This window comes from Vulpes lagopus, chromosome 1, assembly GCF_018345385.1.
Source record: "Vulpes lagopus strain Blue_001 chromosome 1, ASM1834538v1, whole genome shotgun sequence".
NCBI classification, from domain to species: domain Eukaryota; kingdom Metazoa; phylum Chordata; class Mammalia; order Carnivora; family Canidae; genus Vulpes; species Vulpes lagopus.
This window is the reverse complement of record NC_054824.1, coordinates 17,920,637-17,936,872: the sequence shown is the minus strand read 5'-3', so window position 1 is coordinate 17,936,872 and position 16,236 is coordinate 17,920,637. Positions and strand designations below refer to the sequence as shown.

Sequence of the window (16,236 nt, the reverse complement as noted above, 5' to 3'; positions counted from 1 at the left end):
ATATAAGAAATATTCACCCTACCCCTACCATGTGCTGACCCTATGCTAAATACTTTTAGATAAACTGTCTCTTTTAGTGCTGTCCCTTTGTTTACCAAACCCTGCACTTAATTAGAATCTCAACCAGACTTTGAGGATGATGTGGATCATTACTCAGACCCTAAGTCCACCTGGGAACTGGATGCACTCTTCCAGAACACCTTTTACTGAAATAACAGCAATTTTGCAGGAAGTAGAAGAGAAACTCAATTTATACCTACTGAAGTGCCTGTGGTTCCGTTGTGATCAAAATTGTAGAAGCAAACTTGATGATGAATTTAAAACCAGAAAATTGGGATCTGAATAGAAAGAGGTTTAGATAATATAGTTTCACCATAAAAGGAATGGTTTCTTTTGGTCTTGAAATTTTTCTTTCTTTTTATTTAAAGATTTGTATTTATTTATTCATGAGAGACAGAGACAGAAAGAGAGAGAGAGAGACAGACAGACAGACAGAAACACAGGCAGAGGGAGAAGCAGGCTCCACCCAGGGAGCCCAATGTGGGACTCCATCCCGGGTCTCCAGGATCACACCCTGGGCTGAAGGCAGCGCTAAACCGCTGAGCCACCCGGGCTGCCCTCGAAAATTTTCTTATATCCCAGTGAGGGAAAAAAAAAAATCAAGGATAGCATTAAACTTATATATTTCATAAGAGCTCTAATTCTTTTATTTTTAAAGAATATAATGTTTGATAAAATATAGTTATATGTTACCATGATATATTTTACTATTTCAGTAATAGCTGCCTTAATTAAGTGATTCTGAATGTAATCCCCCCAAGAAAACCATCAAAGCACTTTCTTTTCTTTGTTAGTATCCATAGGACAAATTAAACAGATGGAAAGCTCTGTCAGCTGTTTTGTTTCATGGGAGAGTAGTTCATCAGCTCTCAAGAGAATTCGTAGTTGACCTCTCCACACAAGACATTCAGCTTCCAACAAACTGGGCTTGCAAATATGTCCCTAGAGACTAATATCAAACATTCCACCACAATTCTATGATGCTTCTTTTAGGTTATTTTTGATTGATGGCCTGAAGTTATGGCTTCAGTTATTTTTAAAATTGTTTGTTGAGTTTTTAAAAAGTAGTGTTTGAGGGGGAAAGAAAATAGCCTCCTTCTTCAAAATGGGAACTACAATTATCATTGCACATTTTCCATCAAGTCAAGTACACCTACAGCTAACTTACCCATGACTTTCCCATTCTTCATCTCACTCGATTCTTGGGTGGGATCCTGAGCAGCTATTGTTGTTCTCATTTATAGTTAAGGAATATAAGGGCCAGAAGGCTAAATGGTTTCCACAACAGTGGATAAGCTACATGCTAGTGCAAAAGCAACCAGTGCAACAATCTACAGTTTCTGATTTTTAACCTAGTTCTTCTCAATATGTTATGTCTTGGGTTACAAGCAAAAACAGGTAAGAAAGTACATGCAGGTCTGCTGAACTCAGCCCTCAGAATCAGGAAAAGAAAGAAAAACCTAAAAGTAGAACTTATTTCCAGTTATCCTAACCCCTTCATGTTTTTAAAATATGTGCATTTTGATTTATTCTGCTGTAGAACATACACTTATCCCATCTGGCCTAGTTTACACAGACTTTGGAAGATCTACTTTTTCATATATCTCATTTAACTCCCCCAAACTTTGTCAAATTCAGTCACTCAAACAACATTTCAACTAACATCAGAGATGTCAGAAGACAAAGACCTTGGTGATCTTGGTAAAGACATGGTTTGTCTCAAAATGTTATGTGCACAGACTCGAAAAAGCCAATGTAACTTCCAACAGACAATTGAAGTATCTAATCCAACAGCTCAAAAACTGCTAATAGGGGCACCTGGGTGTCTCAGTTGGCTAAGTGGCTAACTCTTGATTTCGGCTCAGGTCATGATCTCAGGATCCTGGGATCAAGCCCCACATCAGGCTCCACATTCAGCAGGGAGTCTGCTTCAGGATTCTCTCTCTCCCTCTCCTTCTGCCCCTCCTCTCCTGTGCATTCTCTCTCTCAAATAAATAAATTTTTAAAAAACAAACTGTTAAAAAAAATAAAAAAATAAAAAATAAAAAATAAAAAAAAAAAAACAAAAAAAACCAAACTGTTAATAGAAGCATATTAGTGCCCCTAGTTTAGAGAAAAACACGTTAATAATATCAACAGATCAACCTTCTATTTCTGCTGTTTCTTTGATATCTTCCTCGGCTGGTAATGGAAGAGCCATCCAGCTGTCTTCTTCAGCTGCCCTCTCAGGGAAAGTGAAAGAACTCTCCTTGCCACAAACAGGCCCTTAGGGTTTTACCTTCTGTTCCCTCACCTTCATTTTCAGTCCTTTGACGTATTTGCCACATATATAAGAGATATAAATGAATTCACTACTCCAGTGGACATATAGCATAAAAATTCTTAACTCTTTTCCTACTTGAGACTTTATCTTTTATTCTGTTTATAGAATTCTCTTGGTGTATATGTTTTCATCAGTACTTGTCTTGGACCCCAAGCCCTTAGAGACCAAAACATTTTCCAATCATTTTCTTTTTCAGTCATAAACCATGTTGTGAGGTCCTGCCATGCTTAGATCTGAGGTACACAAATGAAATAAGCAAATCCTTACTCTTTGAGTAGCTTGCAAGTGAGAGAGACACACACGTGAGACAAAAATACCATCACAAAATGTGGCAAAAGAAAAATAGACATTTGTCTGAACTAATGAGAGCAGCAGCTCTTTCCTGAGGGATATGAGAAAACTACAGAGAGGAGAATTTTTGACTGGACCTTGATGGATGAGGAGAAGCATCAGGCAGACAAGGTCAGTGTGACAAAGAGGGAGGTATTAGACATAGAAGAAAAGCCACAGTGGAGCCTCAACAGCATAAAAGGATATAGTGTATTTGAAAAATAAAGAGTCGCTAGAAGTGGCTAATGCATAGGTGGGGTGTGGGTGTGGTGGGCAGTGCTGGGTCTGGAAAGGGCTGGAAAGAAGGGGGAAGGTAGCAAGGTAGTAAAGGGTCTCTATGCTAACAAATGGAGCTTAGATTTCATTTTATAATCAAAACTGAGCTGTTGGAGGTTTTTTCCAGTGAGGGGAGATGATCAGAGGAGTCTGAAAAAGGTTCTTCTTGAGCATGTAGAGGATATTCTAGAACTCCCTATGGGAAATTGAGCTTATCATTAGAGGACAAAAGTCACGCAATAGAAATGTGCTTGGTTCTACTCAAGAGAGGAAGAAATCATTAATAATCTCTTCAGGTCAATGTAAACCACTACCACCCATCAGAGATATGAAGAGGTCCTAAGCTAAGATCTAAGGGATGCTTCTGAAGTGGTACCCAGTAAACATGTAGGGCATGTGGGCAGGGAGGAGGAGAGGAGAATGATGCAAACACTTGCCTCAGGAGACTAGGTGATTATAGAACTATGCACTACAGATGCTTTCTGTAACCATAGAGCATAGAGAAATAGACTTTGTTCAGTGAGGTCTCCAAAATGCTCCTGACTGGCCATCCCAGCAACGATTCAAATTAAAATCCTAAGTGGGAAAATCACAGGTAAATTCAGTTAAGTAGAGTTGGAATTCAGATTCTTCATCCAGTTTCTGTTTCTGTTGAAGTTTGGTATATCACTCACAAATTTCAAAGACTTAAACATTTGGTACTACTAACACTTCCCAAGGGGATTTTAATATTCCTTACACCACTTAGATTTAATTTCTCCCCAAGTTCTTCCCTAAAGAAAAGCAGAAACAAAACCACTTTACTGATTCAATGAAAGCCTGTATGGGCAATTGAAATACTCACGCAGCACTCTCACAGGACCATAGATGTATTTATATAGACTGAGCGAAGGTCCTTTGAATAATCAGATGGAAATTAAGCCAGAAATTCTAGGAAACGCTGAATTAAAGAACAGTGGACTTTTACACATGTGCCAAAGTAGTAGTTACTGCATTATTTGCATCTACTTAGCAAAATTTACAAATCCTGTATTAGAGACAAAAGTAATCTTAAATACCATTTATTGTATATCCTCTATTTTAAGAATTATAATCAATGTGATGATTTTATATATTACCTGCCTCCATGGGGAACAAAAAGCTGTTATCAGAACACAGTGTAAGTTGTACTTGGTTTATATTTAGAATAAAAAATAGGTGGTAATTCAACTACCTCAAGTCAATAAAATTCCTCAAAAATATGCTGACAATAAAGACATTGTTGGAAACCAGAGGCTCAAATTATATCTTTGTACATTTCAACTCCACCACAGAAAGGAAAATCCCTCTCACTTTTGAAACTTGTAATCCATGACAGGAGAGTAATAAGATACATACAGGTTGTCCTTGATTTGCACAATGTTCATGCACAAAGCTCATGCGTATTGTAACCATGTTTTTGCTTTGCACACTTCCATGGTACTGTGAGAGAGAAAGAATACAAAATCTGTGTATTCTATTCCCCCCTCTCTTGCATCTAAAATGGTCCCCCTCAGGTTCATTTTGATTCAGTCCCTATGCATCCCAGACCCCCCTCCCTGTTTGAACAACTTCCCTGACCACCATTAGCAGGCAAAGCTCTCTCTAGATATTGCTACACTCATGTAGATTATTTCTCTTTTGACAAACATAAGAAAGGATAATTTCTTATGAGGGTGAGCATACTACCCTACTTATTTGACACCTCATGTTTTGAAATCCTTAAAAAAATTAAGCATTTCACATATAGGAAAGAATATATATGTATGCAAACTATAAAAGCAATTTGGTCTAAGAAATCAAACATTTCCTATGTATTTGTGTGGATTTTTTGAGTTTTGAGTTTTATTTAAATTGTAATTAGTTAACATATAGTAATACTAGCTTCAGGAGTAGAATTTAGTGATTCTTCACTTACACATAATACCCAGTGCTCAAAGACAAGTGCCCTCCTTAATGCCCATCTCCCATTTAACCCATCTCCCACCCACCACCCTTATAGCAACCCTCAGTTTGTTCTCTATAATTGAGTCTGTTTTATGGTTTGCCTCTCTTTTTTTGTTCCCCTGTGTTCATCTGTTTCATTTCTTAAGTTCTACATATGAGTGAAATCATACAGTGTTTGCCTTCCTCTGACTGATTTATTTTGCTTGGCATAATATACTCCCTAGGTCCATCCATGTTGCAAATGGTAAGATTTCACTATTTGGTGGCTGAGTAATATTCCATGTTACTATGTGGTATTTATACCACATCTTCTTTATCCATTCATCAGTCAATAGACATTTGGGCTCTTTCCATAATTTGGCTATTGTTAATAATGCTACTATAAACATTGGGGAGCATGTACTCCTTTGAATCAGCATTTTTGTATCCTTTGGGTAAATACTTATGCTTGCTTATATCTTTTGCCCATTTTTCCATTAGCTTATTTTTATGCCCTTTTTTTTAAATATTTTATTTATTTATTCATGAGAAACACACAGAGAGAGAGGTAGAGACATAAGCAGAGGGAGAAGCAGGCTCCCCACAGGGAGCCCGATGTGGAACTCAATCCCAGACCCCGGGATCACACCCTGAGCCTAAGGCAGATGCTCAACTGCTGAGCCACCCAGGCATCCCTTATTTTTTAATTCTTATTGATTCATTGGAGTGTTTTATATATTCTGTATTCTAATCCTTGGTCATTTATATGTGTGGCAAATATCATCTGTTAACCTGTTATTTTGTGGTTCTCTTTTAATAGCATCTTTCAATGACCAATATTTTTTTCAAATTGTCAATCTGCTCATTCATAGTTTGTGTTTTTGCATCTTTTAAAAAACATTCACTAACTTGAGATCATAGAAATTTAATCCTATATTTATAAGTTTTGCTTTTCATATTGATAATGGAATTGTTTTGAGTATAATGTAAGGTAGGAATCCAACTCAATTTTTTGTAACCAATTATTCTAGGATCATTCATTGAGTAATTTTTTTTTACATTCACTAAACTGAAATATCATTATTTGTATGTCAAATATATCACTATTTTTAAATATAAGTATATAAAAATAAATCTATCATATTTATCTGACCTGATTTGGTTCTGATTTGTTTCATATCTGATTGGTTCTCCATTCTGTCCCACTTGGTCTTGGTTTATCCAGTTCTTAACTACATTTCCTTTTTTTTTTATTTTATTTATTTATTCATGAGAGACACAGAAAGAGAGAGAGAGGCAGACACAGGCAGAGGGAGAAGCAGGTTCCACGCGGGGAGCCCAGTGTAGGACTGATCCCGGGACTCCAGGATCACGTCCTGGGCAGAAGGCAGGCGCTAAACCGCTGAGCCACCCAAGGATCCCCTAAACTACATTTCCTTAACAACTTTAAGTTTTTAGATTTCATATGACAAGTCTTCTCACAATCATAAAATTTAGATATATGGTGCTACATTTAGTACAAGTATTATTTTTATTGCTTTCAAACATGGTATTTTTTTTTTAAAGATTTCATTTATTTATTCACGAGAGACATGGAGAGAAAGGCATAGACATAGGCAGAGGGAGAAGCAGGCCTGCAGGGAGCCCGATGTGGGTTTCGATCCCAAGACCCTGGGATCACAACCTGAGTCAAAGGCAGAGGCTCAACCACTGAGGCAGCCAGGTGCCCCAAACATGGTATTTTTTAACATTGTATTTCTCGCACATAGGGATTGTGTTGATTTTTGTATATTGGTTTTCTATCAAGAAACTTGTTAAACCCTCTTTCAGTGATAATGAGATTGAGCACAATCTCATTTTTGTTAGTGTTTAGACATCCTCTTTTGTGTAGTATCTATTCAAGTCTTTTGCTCCTTTATTGGATTGTCCATTTTTTCCTTATTGATTTGTAGAATTTCTTTATGTTCTGGATATGACTGCTTTGTTGATTCATGAGTTGCAATACCTTCTCTGATTCTGTGGTTCTTATTTTCACTCTCTTATCTTGAATATTTCTTAAATAGTGGTCTTAATTTTAATATAATCCAACTTATTAAATTTTCCCTATGTGGCTACTTTGTCTAAGAAATTTTTTTTCTAGGGTCCCTGGGTGGCTCAGTAGTTGAGCATCTGCCTTTGGCTCAGGCTGTGATCCCAGGGTCCTCCTCCCTCTGCCTTTCACTCTGTGTCTCTCATGAATAAATAAATAAAATCTTTTTTAAAAAAGAAAATTTTCCCTATTACAAGCTAATGAAGACATTTTCTGGTATTCCAAAAGGGATAGAAAAGCAATAGCACCTTCACAATAGTGCATTTCCAAGTCTATGAAGATGGCCTATCTTTTCTTTCCCTGATTTATTGGGTTTTCTTTATAGTTCTTCAAAATGTTCTATGTAGCAGTCTAATATATGCTTATTAGATTTATTACAAGGTATTTGAGGAGTTTTTAATGGTACCATATATGACATATTTTTAAAACTTCATTTTCTGTTTGTTGTTATAAGAATTTGATGTTCGTATATAGATGCTTTATCCAGCAACTCTGTTAACTCACTTACAAATTTTATTTGTTTTTTTTTTTATTTTATTTGTTTATTATAGAATCATTTGGATTTTCCTCACACAAAATCGGTCATTGGTAAATAATGACAGTCTATTTGTTCCCTTTCAATTCTGATATTTTTCATTTTCTCATCTTAGTGCACAGACCAAGACTTCTCACATAAAGCTAAATAAAAGTGGTGATCACAAGGATTCTTTTCCTGTTTCTTACCTCAGAGTAAAAGCTATCAGCATTCACCATTAGATAAATATGTTTGCTATATTTTTTTTAAATTACATTGAGGAAATTCCTTTTGTTCTTAACTTACTAAGTTTTTTTTTTTTTTTTTATGAATTGAAGTCGGGGCACCTGGGTAGCTCAGTTGTTTTAAGTGTCTGCCTTTGGCTCAGGTCGTGATCCCAGAATCCTGGGATCAAGCCCCAGAGTTGGGCTCGAGTCTGCCTCTCCCTCTCCCTCTCCCCCCTTGCTCATTCTCTATCTCTCTCTTAAATGAATAAATAAAACCCTTTAAAAAAACTTTTTTAAATGAATTGAAAAGGCCTTTTCTAAATCTGCTAAGATAATTCTAAGACTTTCTCTCTCTCTCTCTCTCTCTCTCTCTCTCTCTCGGTAAATGTGAAATAGAGTGATTCTCTTTTTACTTTAATTTTTTTAAAGATTGTATTTATTCATGACAGAGAGAGAGAGAGAGAGAGAGAGGCGGAGAGACAGGCAGAGGGAGAAGCAGGCTCCATGCAGGGAGCCCAATAGGGGACCCAATCCTGGGTCTCCAGGATCATGTCCTGGGCTGAAGGCAGCACTAAACCGCTGAGCACCCCCCACCCCCCATCCCGGGCTGCCCTCTTTTTAATTTTAAACCAAAATTGCATTCCTGGGATAAAAGCAATTTATCATGATATGATTAATATTTTCAATATCACTAGGACCAGTTAGTCATTTGAGGAAATATTGTGTGTCTGCAAAATTTATTATTTATTATAAGTGTAATTGGCCTATAAATTCTTTTCATTAATGTTTTCAGATTTTGGTATCAGAGTTTTAATGGGTTCAAAATTAACATATTATCTGTTTATAATATTTGGCATAGTTTTATTAGAGAGGTGCCATTTCTTAAGGCTTGGTAAAATTCAATGGTGAAGCTATTTGGGCTTGCATTTTACTGTGTGCATAGGCTTTTAATAACAAATTCAGTTTCTCTGATAGTTACCAACTAGTTGAAATTTTATATTCTTATATTAGTTTTAAAGTTTTATTTATCTTAGAAGTTTTCCACTTTATCCAAATTTTCTAATTCTTTAAAGTTGTTCCATGTAGTCAATATTTATTTAAATATACCTACATATTTATAATTTTTGTTGTTTTTCACTGCTTTCTTCATCTCTGAGCTTCAATCTGAGATCAAAGCTTTTTTGCCTGAAAAGTGGTCTTTGGCATTTATTTTAATATGGGTTCACTGTGGATATATTCAGTTTCTGATTGTCTGAAAAATGTCTTTTCTTTTCACCTTCATTATGAAAAGCTATTTTATCTGAGTATAGACAGATAAGTCTAGAGTCTATAAGTGGGCTTCTAATTTCTTTCAGTAATTTTACCTTATCTTCCCATTGCCTAGCTTCCATTTTTTCTATTGAGAAGTAGGTAGCTTCTTAATATGTTGTTACAATGAAAGTAATATTTTGAATCCTATATTTTAGATATTATTTGCCTTTGGTTATTAGTTTTACCCTGAGATGCCTCAGTGTGTGTGTTTTTAGCCTGGTTAAGGTTTGTAGTTTTTGCTCTGTTTTGTTTTTTTAAATTTGTAACATGAGGGCAGCCCGGGTGGCTCAGTGGTTTAGCGCCGCCTTCGGCTCAGGGCCTGATCCTAGAGTCCCAGGATCGAGTCCCACATTGGGCTCCCAGCATGGAGCCTGCTTCTCCTTCTGCCTGTGTCTCTGCCTCTGAGTGTGTGTGTGTCTCATGAATAAGTAAATAAAATCTCTTTAAAAAAATATTTGTAACATGATGTAATCTGTCAGTTTTGGAAGACTGGCCATTATTTCTTCAATAAGAATTCTCCTGGGGCACCTGGGTGGTTCAGTTAGTTAAGTGTCCAATTCCTGATTTAGCTCAAGTCATGATCTCAGGGTCCTGGGATTGAGCCCCATGTCAGACTCTGCTCTGGTCAAGGACCTTGCTTGGGATTCTCTCCCCCTCTTCCCCTCCCCCCACCCTCATCAGTGGTTATTTTCTTTTCTATAGAAAAAAAATGAAAAAAAAAAAAAAAAAAAAAAAAAAAAAAGAAAAAAAAATGTTCAACTCTAGCTTGAAACTTAAACCATTGATGATTTTTGCCCAGTCTAGCTTTCCAATTTGTCCTTCAATATCTGGCTCTTGTGCCCTGCAAGCCATTTTGAATAAATTGCTTGCCACTTCCCGAGCCTGTGGAGGATAGAGTAGGAATGTCTACCCTAATTCTGTTGCTCTATCTTAAATGTCCTTCCCCACATCTCCAGGGAAAGACAGGTTTGCACAGGCTAAGATTCTACACTTTAGTTCCTGACAAGCGTAGATTTGAATTCTAGGTCTCCCATTTTTACCAGCTAGGTGCTCTTGGCCTCACTAAGCTTTGGTTTCTTTATTAAGGGGATAATGTTATTCATGGGGATAATAAAAATAGACCCCCTCCTATAGAGTCAAGTGAGAACTAAAGGAGATGATCCACATAAAGTGGTTAATACAATACTTGGCACTCAGGAAACAGGAACACTAGATACCAAATATGGTAGTATTTTTATTATGAAATACCAAGGGTAGGAGAGGCTGCTCTTTGCCTACCTCTACCTCCATTCTGCTCTGTAATCCAGAGGCCAGCTGCAGCTGCTGCTGATACCATTACGACTGTCTCTCACAGCCAAAATTCTAGTCACTGAACCCTGGACAACCTGAGTCCAGGCATTTCAAAATAGTAGAAACCACTCACATATCTGACACAGTCTGCCAGCATCAACAGCAACAGGCACATATCCTCCATTTCCCTCCCATCTTCCAGTTTACACACATGGTTTGAGTTAGCAGAGCCAAATTTGCCTCCTGAACACTAGCTGAAGAAAAGCCAGGAAATATTTTTAGCTTCCCAGTCTCTCCAGTGAGGAGGGTAAAGCCAAGGTTGAAAGAGCCAACCCATAATATCTACTGCATGATTCATTCAACTCCACCTTCTCCAAGTTGTTCCTGGATTTTTCCTAGATAAAAGTGATAATTCTTCTCCCTCCTCTAAATTGGTGGTTTTCACCACCATTGGACAAACCTTACTGGGCATTAGAACCACCTGGGAACTGAAAAATACTTTTCTCATTCTTCACCTCCTGAAATTCTGATTTGATCGGTTTGGGGTAGGGGTACACTTTGGACATTTTTTTTTTAAGATTTTATTTATTTATTCATGAGAGACAGAGAGAGAGAGAGAGGCAGAGACACAGGCAGAAGGAGAAGCAGGCTCCATGCAGGGAGCCTGACATGGGACTCAATCCCGGGTCTCCAGGATCACGCCCTAGGCCGAAGGCAGCGCTAAACCGCTGAGCCACCCGGGCTGCCTGCACTTTGGAAATTTATTTTTTTTTTTCACTTTGGAAATTTTTAAACTCTAATGTGCACTCTGTGTTTAGAACCACTGCTCTAAATTCTTACAATCTTTCATTTCCCCTCATCACTTCCTAATTTTTGCTTAGTTATAGATAATAAGTTCTCTGAGGATAGGATTTGAATCAGCTCTATTTTATGTCTTTCACAACTTCTGGCAGATTATTTTGCAAATAAAAAAATACTTATATGTTTATTGACTGCATGGGTAAATGAATGATGTATGATACCTTGCAAACAAAAGCATATTAAAGATACCAGGCATCAAGTCTCTGCGTCTCTCCTGTTTGACATTCTCTCAAGTACATGTCTTGTGAATCTATTAATTCTGCTCAGCATAGTAAAAATATAAGTGGATATATTCCTCATAGCATTAGCCTTCTAATCAATAATTCACCATAACATATAACGATGCAAAATTATTCCTGGTTTAAAAAATAACATCTAAGAAACAGCATTCTCAGCTATGGAAAAACTATTGCCAACAAACTATATCCTTTTAGGTAGAAATCTAAAATAAAATAGGGAAAAAAAAATAAATAAAAAAAAATAAAATAAAATAGGGAACTGGAAAGTGAAAGCCAAGTCCAGTCATGACATTGGATTTCTGAGGTATTTAGTTAGTTTTAAATATGTTAGCTCTTTGATATATATATATATATATATATATAAAGCAGTCTTCTAAAATGCAATGATCAAAATTCTGTACTTAACCTGTTGTATAATTACAGAACAGTTTTACAAGAAGTTTGCCTAGAATCTATTTCACTGATATCTATAATCCCTTTGAAATGAGTTTGACAAAAATGTCTACTTGATATTGATATTATTAGCATTTCTGAGTTCATACCTAAAAAAGTTAAATGCTCTCCAACTGCGTTACATTGTTAATATTAAGATTTCTTTTTTTTTAAGATTTTATTTATTTATTCATAGACACAGAGAGAGAGAGGCAGAGACACAGAGACACAGGCAGAGGGAGAAGCAGGCTCCACGCAGGGAGCCAAATGTGGGACTCGATCCCGGGTCCCCAGGATCACACCCCAGGCTGCAGGCGGCACCAAACCGCTGCGCCACCGGGGCTGCCCAATATTAAGATTTCTTATGGTTCACAATGATAGATCAGCTTTGCTCAAGGCTTTTAAATCTTTGAAAGAAAAAAATTTCCCAGTATCTTTGCCAAATTAACCCTGAGAGGCAGGCTCCTGAGACAAGAATCACATGGTCCTCATCCTCTGTCTTACAGCTTTACCTGTTAGGGAATGACTAAAAGCAAGCCATTTGGTCTGCTCTAGGACACAAGCTATTCCCAGTGTATTTTAAAATATTAATGTCAGGGATAAAGAAAAGGAAAAAGGACAGAATGATGTTTAGAAAAGAATAAGGTTAGGTAAAAAATGATCTGATTAGATAAATTCTTTTGCTTCTCCTGCCTGCCCCTACCTTATTTAGAACTGCTTGTATTAAAAGTCCAAATAATAAATAAATAAATAAATAAATAAATAAATAAATACTTATTTATTTAGACAAGTATTTCTATTTATTGATATATATTTTGGTATCAATAGTTATATATTTCTAAGATAAATATTTATTCAGATATTCAAATTTTAGATATTTAGATTCCTGACCTGATCACCAAATGAGATATAGGTATTGTAATGTTGTGTTTAAAGTGCTGAAATACTACCAGTTTTGTAATCTCTTCAGTTGCGTCATTTTATAGGTTACTAAAAGCCTCACAAAATGGAAGTAGGATGCTTTATATACATCTAACACCAAATAAGTTCTAATAATGAAAATGGCATTTTCTATACTAAGTGATGAAAGTTAAAGGTGTATGTCCCTTATTTCACTATTAAGAGACAAATGCATGATCACTGTAAATGTGAACAAAACTCACATTTTAAAATCTTCCAAGGGAAACAGATCTATTTTCCTCCTGTTTCCAAGCCCTCAATAACTCTTTGAGTGTGTTTGTATTCACTTGAAAGGGACATTTCTGTGGAATTAATCAAATAGGGAATTCAATGTTCCTTGCAGATAATTTTGGCATGTTCCATTGGGAACTTTCTACTATGAATTTTCATCTTTCCTGGGAAAAAACCCCACATGTTCCAAATCTCCAGCCTTTTCTCTGTTAGTGAAGAACAATATAGCAAAACTGCTACATACAGAATTAATGACAATATATAGTCAGCAAGACAGTCTGCTGGAAACATCATTAAAATAGGGATCCCTGGGTGGCTCAGTGGTTCAGCACCGCCTTCAGCCCAGGGCGTGATACTGGAGTCTCGAGATGGAGTCCCACATTGGGCTCCCTGCATGGAACCTGCTTCTCCCTCTGCCTATGTCTCTGCCTCTCTCTTTGTGTCTCTCATGAATAAATAGATAAATCTTTAAAAAAAATAAAATAAAGGAAGACAAAAATGTATGGGAATACAATTTGAATGTAGTAAATAAAAACTAGCATTAAAAATGCTGTAAAAAGCATTACAATAACTACTTGATTTTTTGATTTTGCTAAAATTTAAAAAAAATTCCTGAGGTAGAGAATTAGAAAATATTCATAGTTCCTGATATATTCCAGTAAACCCAGAGATAACCAATCTCATTTTCCAAGAAAATCAGTAATTAGGTGACAATGAAAAACTCATGTTCAATGCCTAATTAAACCTTTTAAAATCCATATGTTCTGTTTTTTAATGGTTTTCTTATCCTTGCCTTGGATTTCTGTTTCTTATCAGCTTTTCATTCAGCAAGATACTCCTGCTATTAACCATTCTATATAATTTTAGTTTAATCCCAAAACCCAAAGCAGCACAGAGTTCTTTTCTACCACTGATGGTTTCCACGCACTTCCATATCTGGGCAATTGCTCAACAGCAAACATGAAGACCCAGCACTTGGACTAAATCCTACCTGCTAAGGAGTTTTATTTGGCCAGTTTAGCATGGGTCATCTAAATGGAGATGCCCAGGAGGCAAGGATAACTTTAACCACAGATTTGGGAGTCCACAGCACATTTGGGGAGATTGAAGCCACAAGTAAAGACAATGTCCCAAAAGAGAGTATATACTACAGGAAGATCTTGGGACTAATGTGCCAAACCCTCATTAGATGCCCAGTAAAGATCTGAGAAATAAAAGAATAGCCTAAAAGATTACAATGTACTTGATTATTAACTTCCACCTCAGACTGCTGTGATTTCCAGGGAACTCTGGCTCCAGAACTCTCCAGCAAGTTAGTAAGTGATGACAGTTAGTGAAAGACCTATCAACAGTTCATATATATATCCTTGAGGTGAAACCATCCTCTTTCAACACATACCACATCTTCATTGAAGTTCACATCAGTGAATGATGAATACAAGATGTTTTTCACAATCTGGCTGCTGGCTTAATGTATTTTGTTAGCAAAACACACAGGAACTGCCAAAATGGGAGAGTAGCCTTTCCTAAATCACCCTGAATGTCACCATGACTACAGCATATTTTCCTAATTTGGTGGTTTTTTGCTTAAGATATAAATTCATTCAAGTGCTTGACTCCTTCATAATTTATCTTATAAAAAAATTTGCTTTCATGTACATGAATCATTTTCTTATTCACAGGACTGAACCACAATGACAACTGCTCGATTTGATTGTCAATACTGCACAGCATCACTTCTTGGGAAGAAGTATGTACTAAAGAATGACAATCCATATTGTGTTTCATGTTACGATCGTATCTTTTCTAACTATTGTGAGGAGTGCAAAGAACCAATCGAGTCAGATTCCAAGGTAGGTCTTTCTTCAATTTACTGCATGCAAACAGACAGACGAATGCTTTGGAATGCCTCATTTCCTTCGATATTAACTGTTAATACTGAATTGCTCTACTACTAGATATAAGCATCTTTCAGTTACCATTTGTATCCAGGTACTGTGTTTAGCACTCCAAAATATAACAAATACTTTAATCCTCACAATGATTTTTTAAGATGCTAAAGATTAAAGAGGTTACATTATTTGCCCAAAGTCATACAGCTAAGATGTTGGTTTATCTCTGGAATGACATGAGCATAAATAAATGTATAAATAATTGGAAGGGTAGAGATTCAAAAGCCTATATTTTCTGGCTTCAGATTAGGTTCATCTCCACTAAGTGCACTGTGCCCTCATACAGCCCATTCCTCCCGCAATGCACATTATTGTACTTTTTTCTTTTTCTTTTTTGTCTTTGTCTTGTGGTGTTGAGATTTTGTGTAATCTGAAACAAGGATAGGATATTACAACCTAAAAATAAAAATCACTCCCATGGAAAAAAAAACCCTCTTATAGTTCATAAGAGGAAGCAAGAAGTAATTTGAAGAAACAGGAAAGAGTTTATTTTCCATCTGTCTTTAGTGGCCAACTAAGGAGACCCCAAGGCTCTAGCTCTTAACTTCCCCAGAGAGTATCCTCTCCATGGGTAATAGTATCAATGACAACTTTCCCTCAAGCTAGTAACACACACACACACTACTGACACCAGAGTCCAAGGAGTGTTCAGTTTTGTTTGATAAAATGACCTATTTTGTCACTAGCACATTTAATTAACTCATATTTTCTGTCTCAAAGGATCTTTGTTACAAAGGCCGACACTGGCATGAAGGATGCTTCAACTGCGCCAAATGCAATCACTCTTTGGTGGAAAAGCCTTTTGCTGCCAAGGATGAGCGCCTGCTGTGCTCGGAGTGCTATTCTAATGAGTGCTCCTCCAAGTGCTTCCACTGCAAGAAGACCATCATGCCTGGTAAGATCCCAAGGGAGTTCCAGTCTCTAACTGAAACTGCAACACTTTGAATTACACCCAAGCACAGGAAGAGTATAGTAGCTAGGAAAACCCTACTTCCGAGAAAGACATCTGTCTTGCTATCTCTTTATTTCATTTTGTGTATTTTAGAAATAAAAGGATTATTCTTTCTGGGTAATTATTCTGTATAGGTAAATTACAGTGTTCTATGTATTTTCATGAAGTCAATTTATAGAGACATTTTCAACCACAATCTGAGCCATAGAATAAATATAAAATCTAAACTAATAACACTAACAAAG

At 36.6% G+C, this 16,236-nt stretch overlaps 1 protein-coding gene across 3 annotated transcripts in view; it reads left to right on the top strand.

Moving 5' to 3' along the window:
- FHL5 (four and a half LIM domains 5) overlaps positions 1-16,236 on the top strand; it is a 45,004-nt gene that overhangs the window by 15,116 nt on the left and 13,652 nt on the right. For all 3 annotated transcript variants that reach the window (XM_041763644.1, XM_041763654.1, XM_041763662.1), the window contains 2 exons: positions 14,770-14,940; positions 15,760-15,934. In XM_041763644.1, the coding sequence (XP_041619578.1) occupies positions 14,782-14,940; positions 15,760-15,934 (334 nt within the window). In that variant the 5' untranslated portion in view covers positions 14,770-14,781. The remainder of the gene's footprint in view (positions 1-14,769; positions 14,941-15,759; positions 15,935-16,236) is intronic.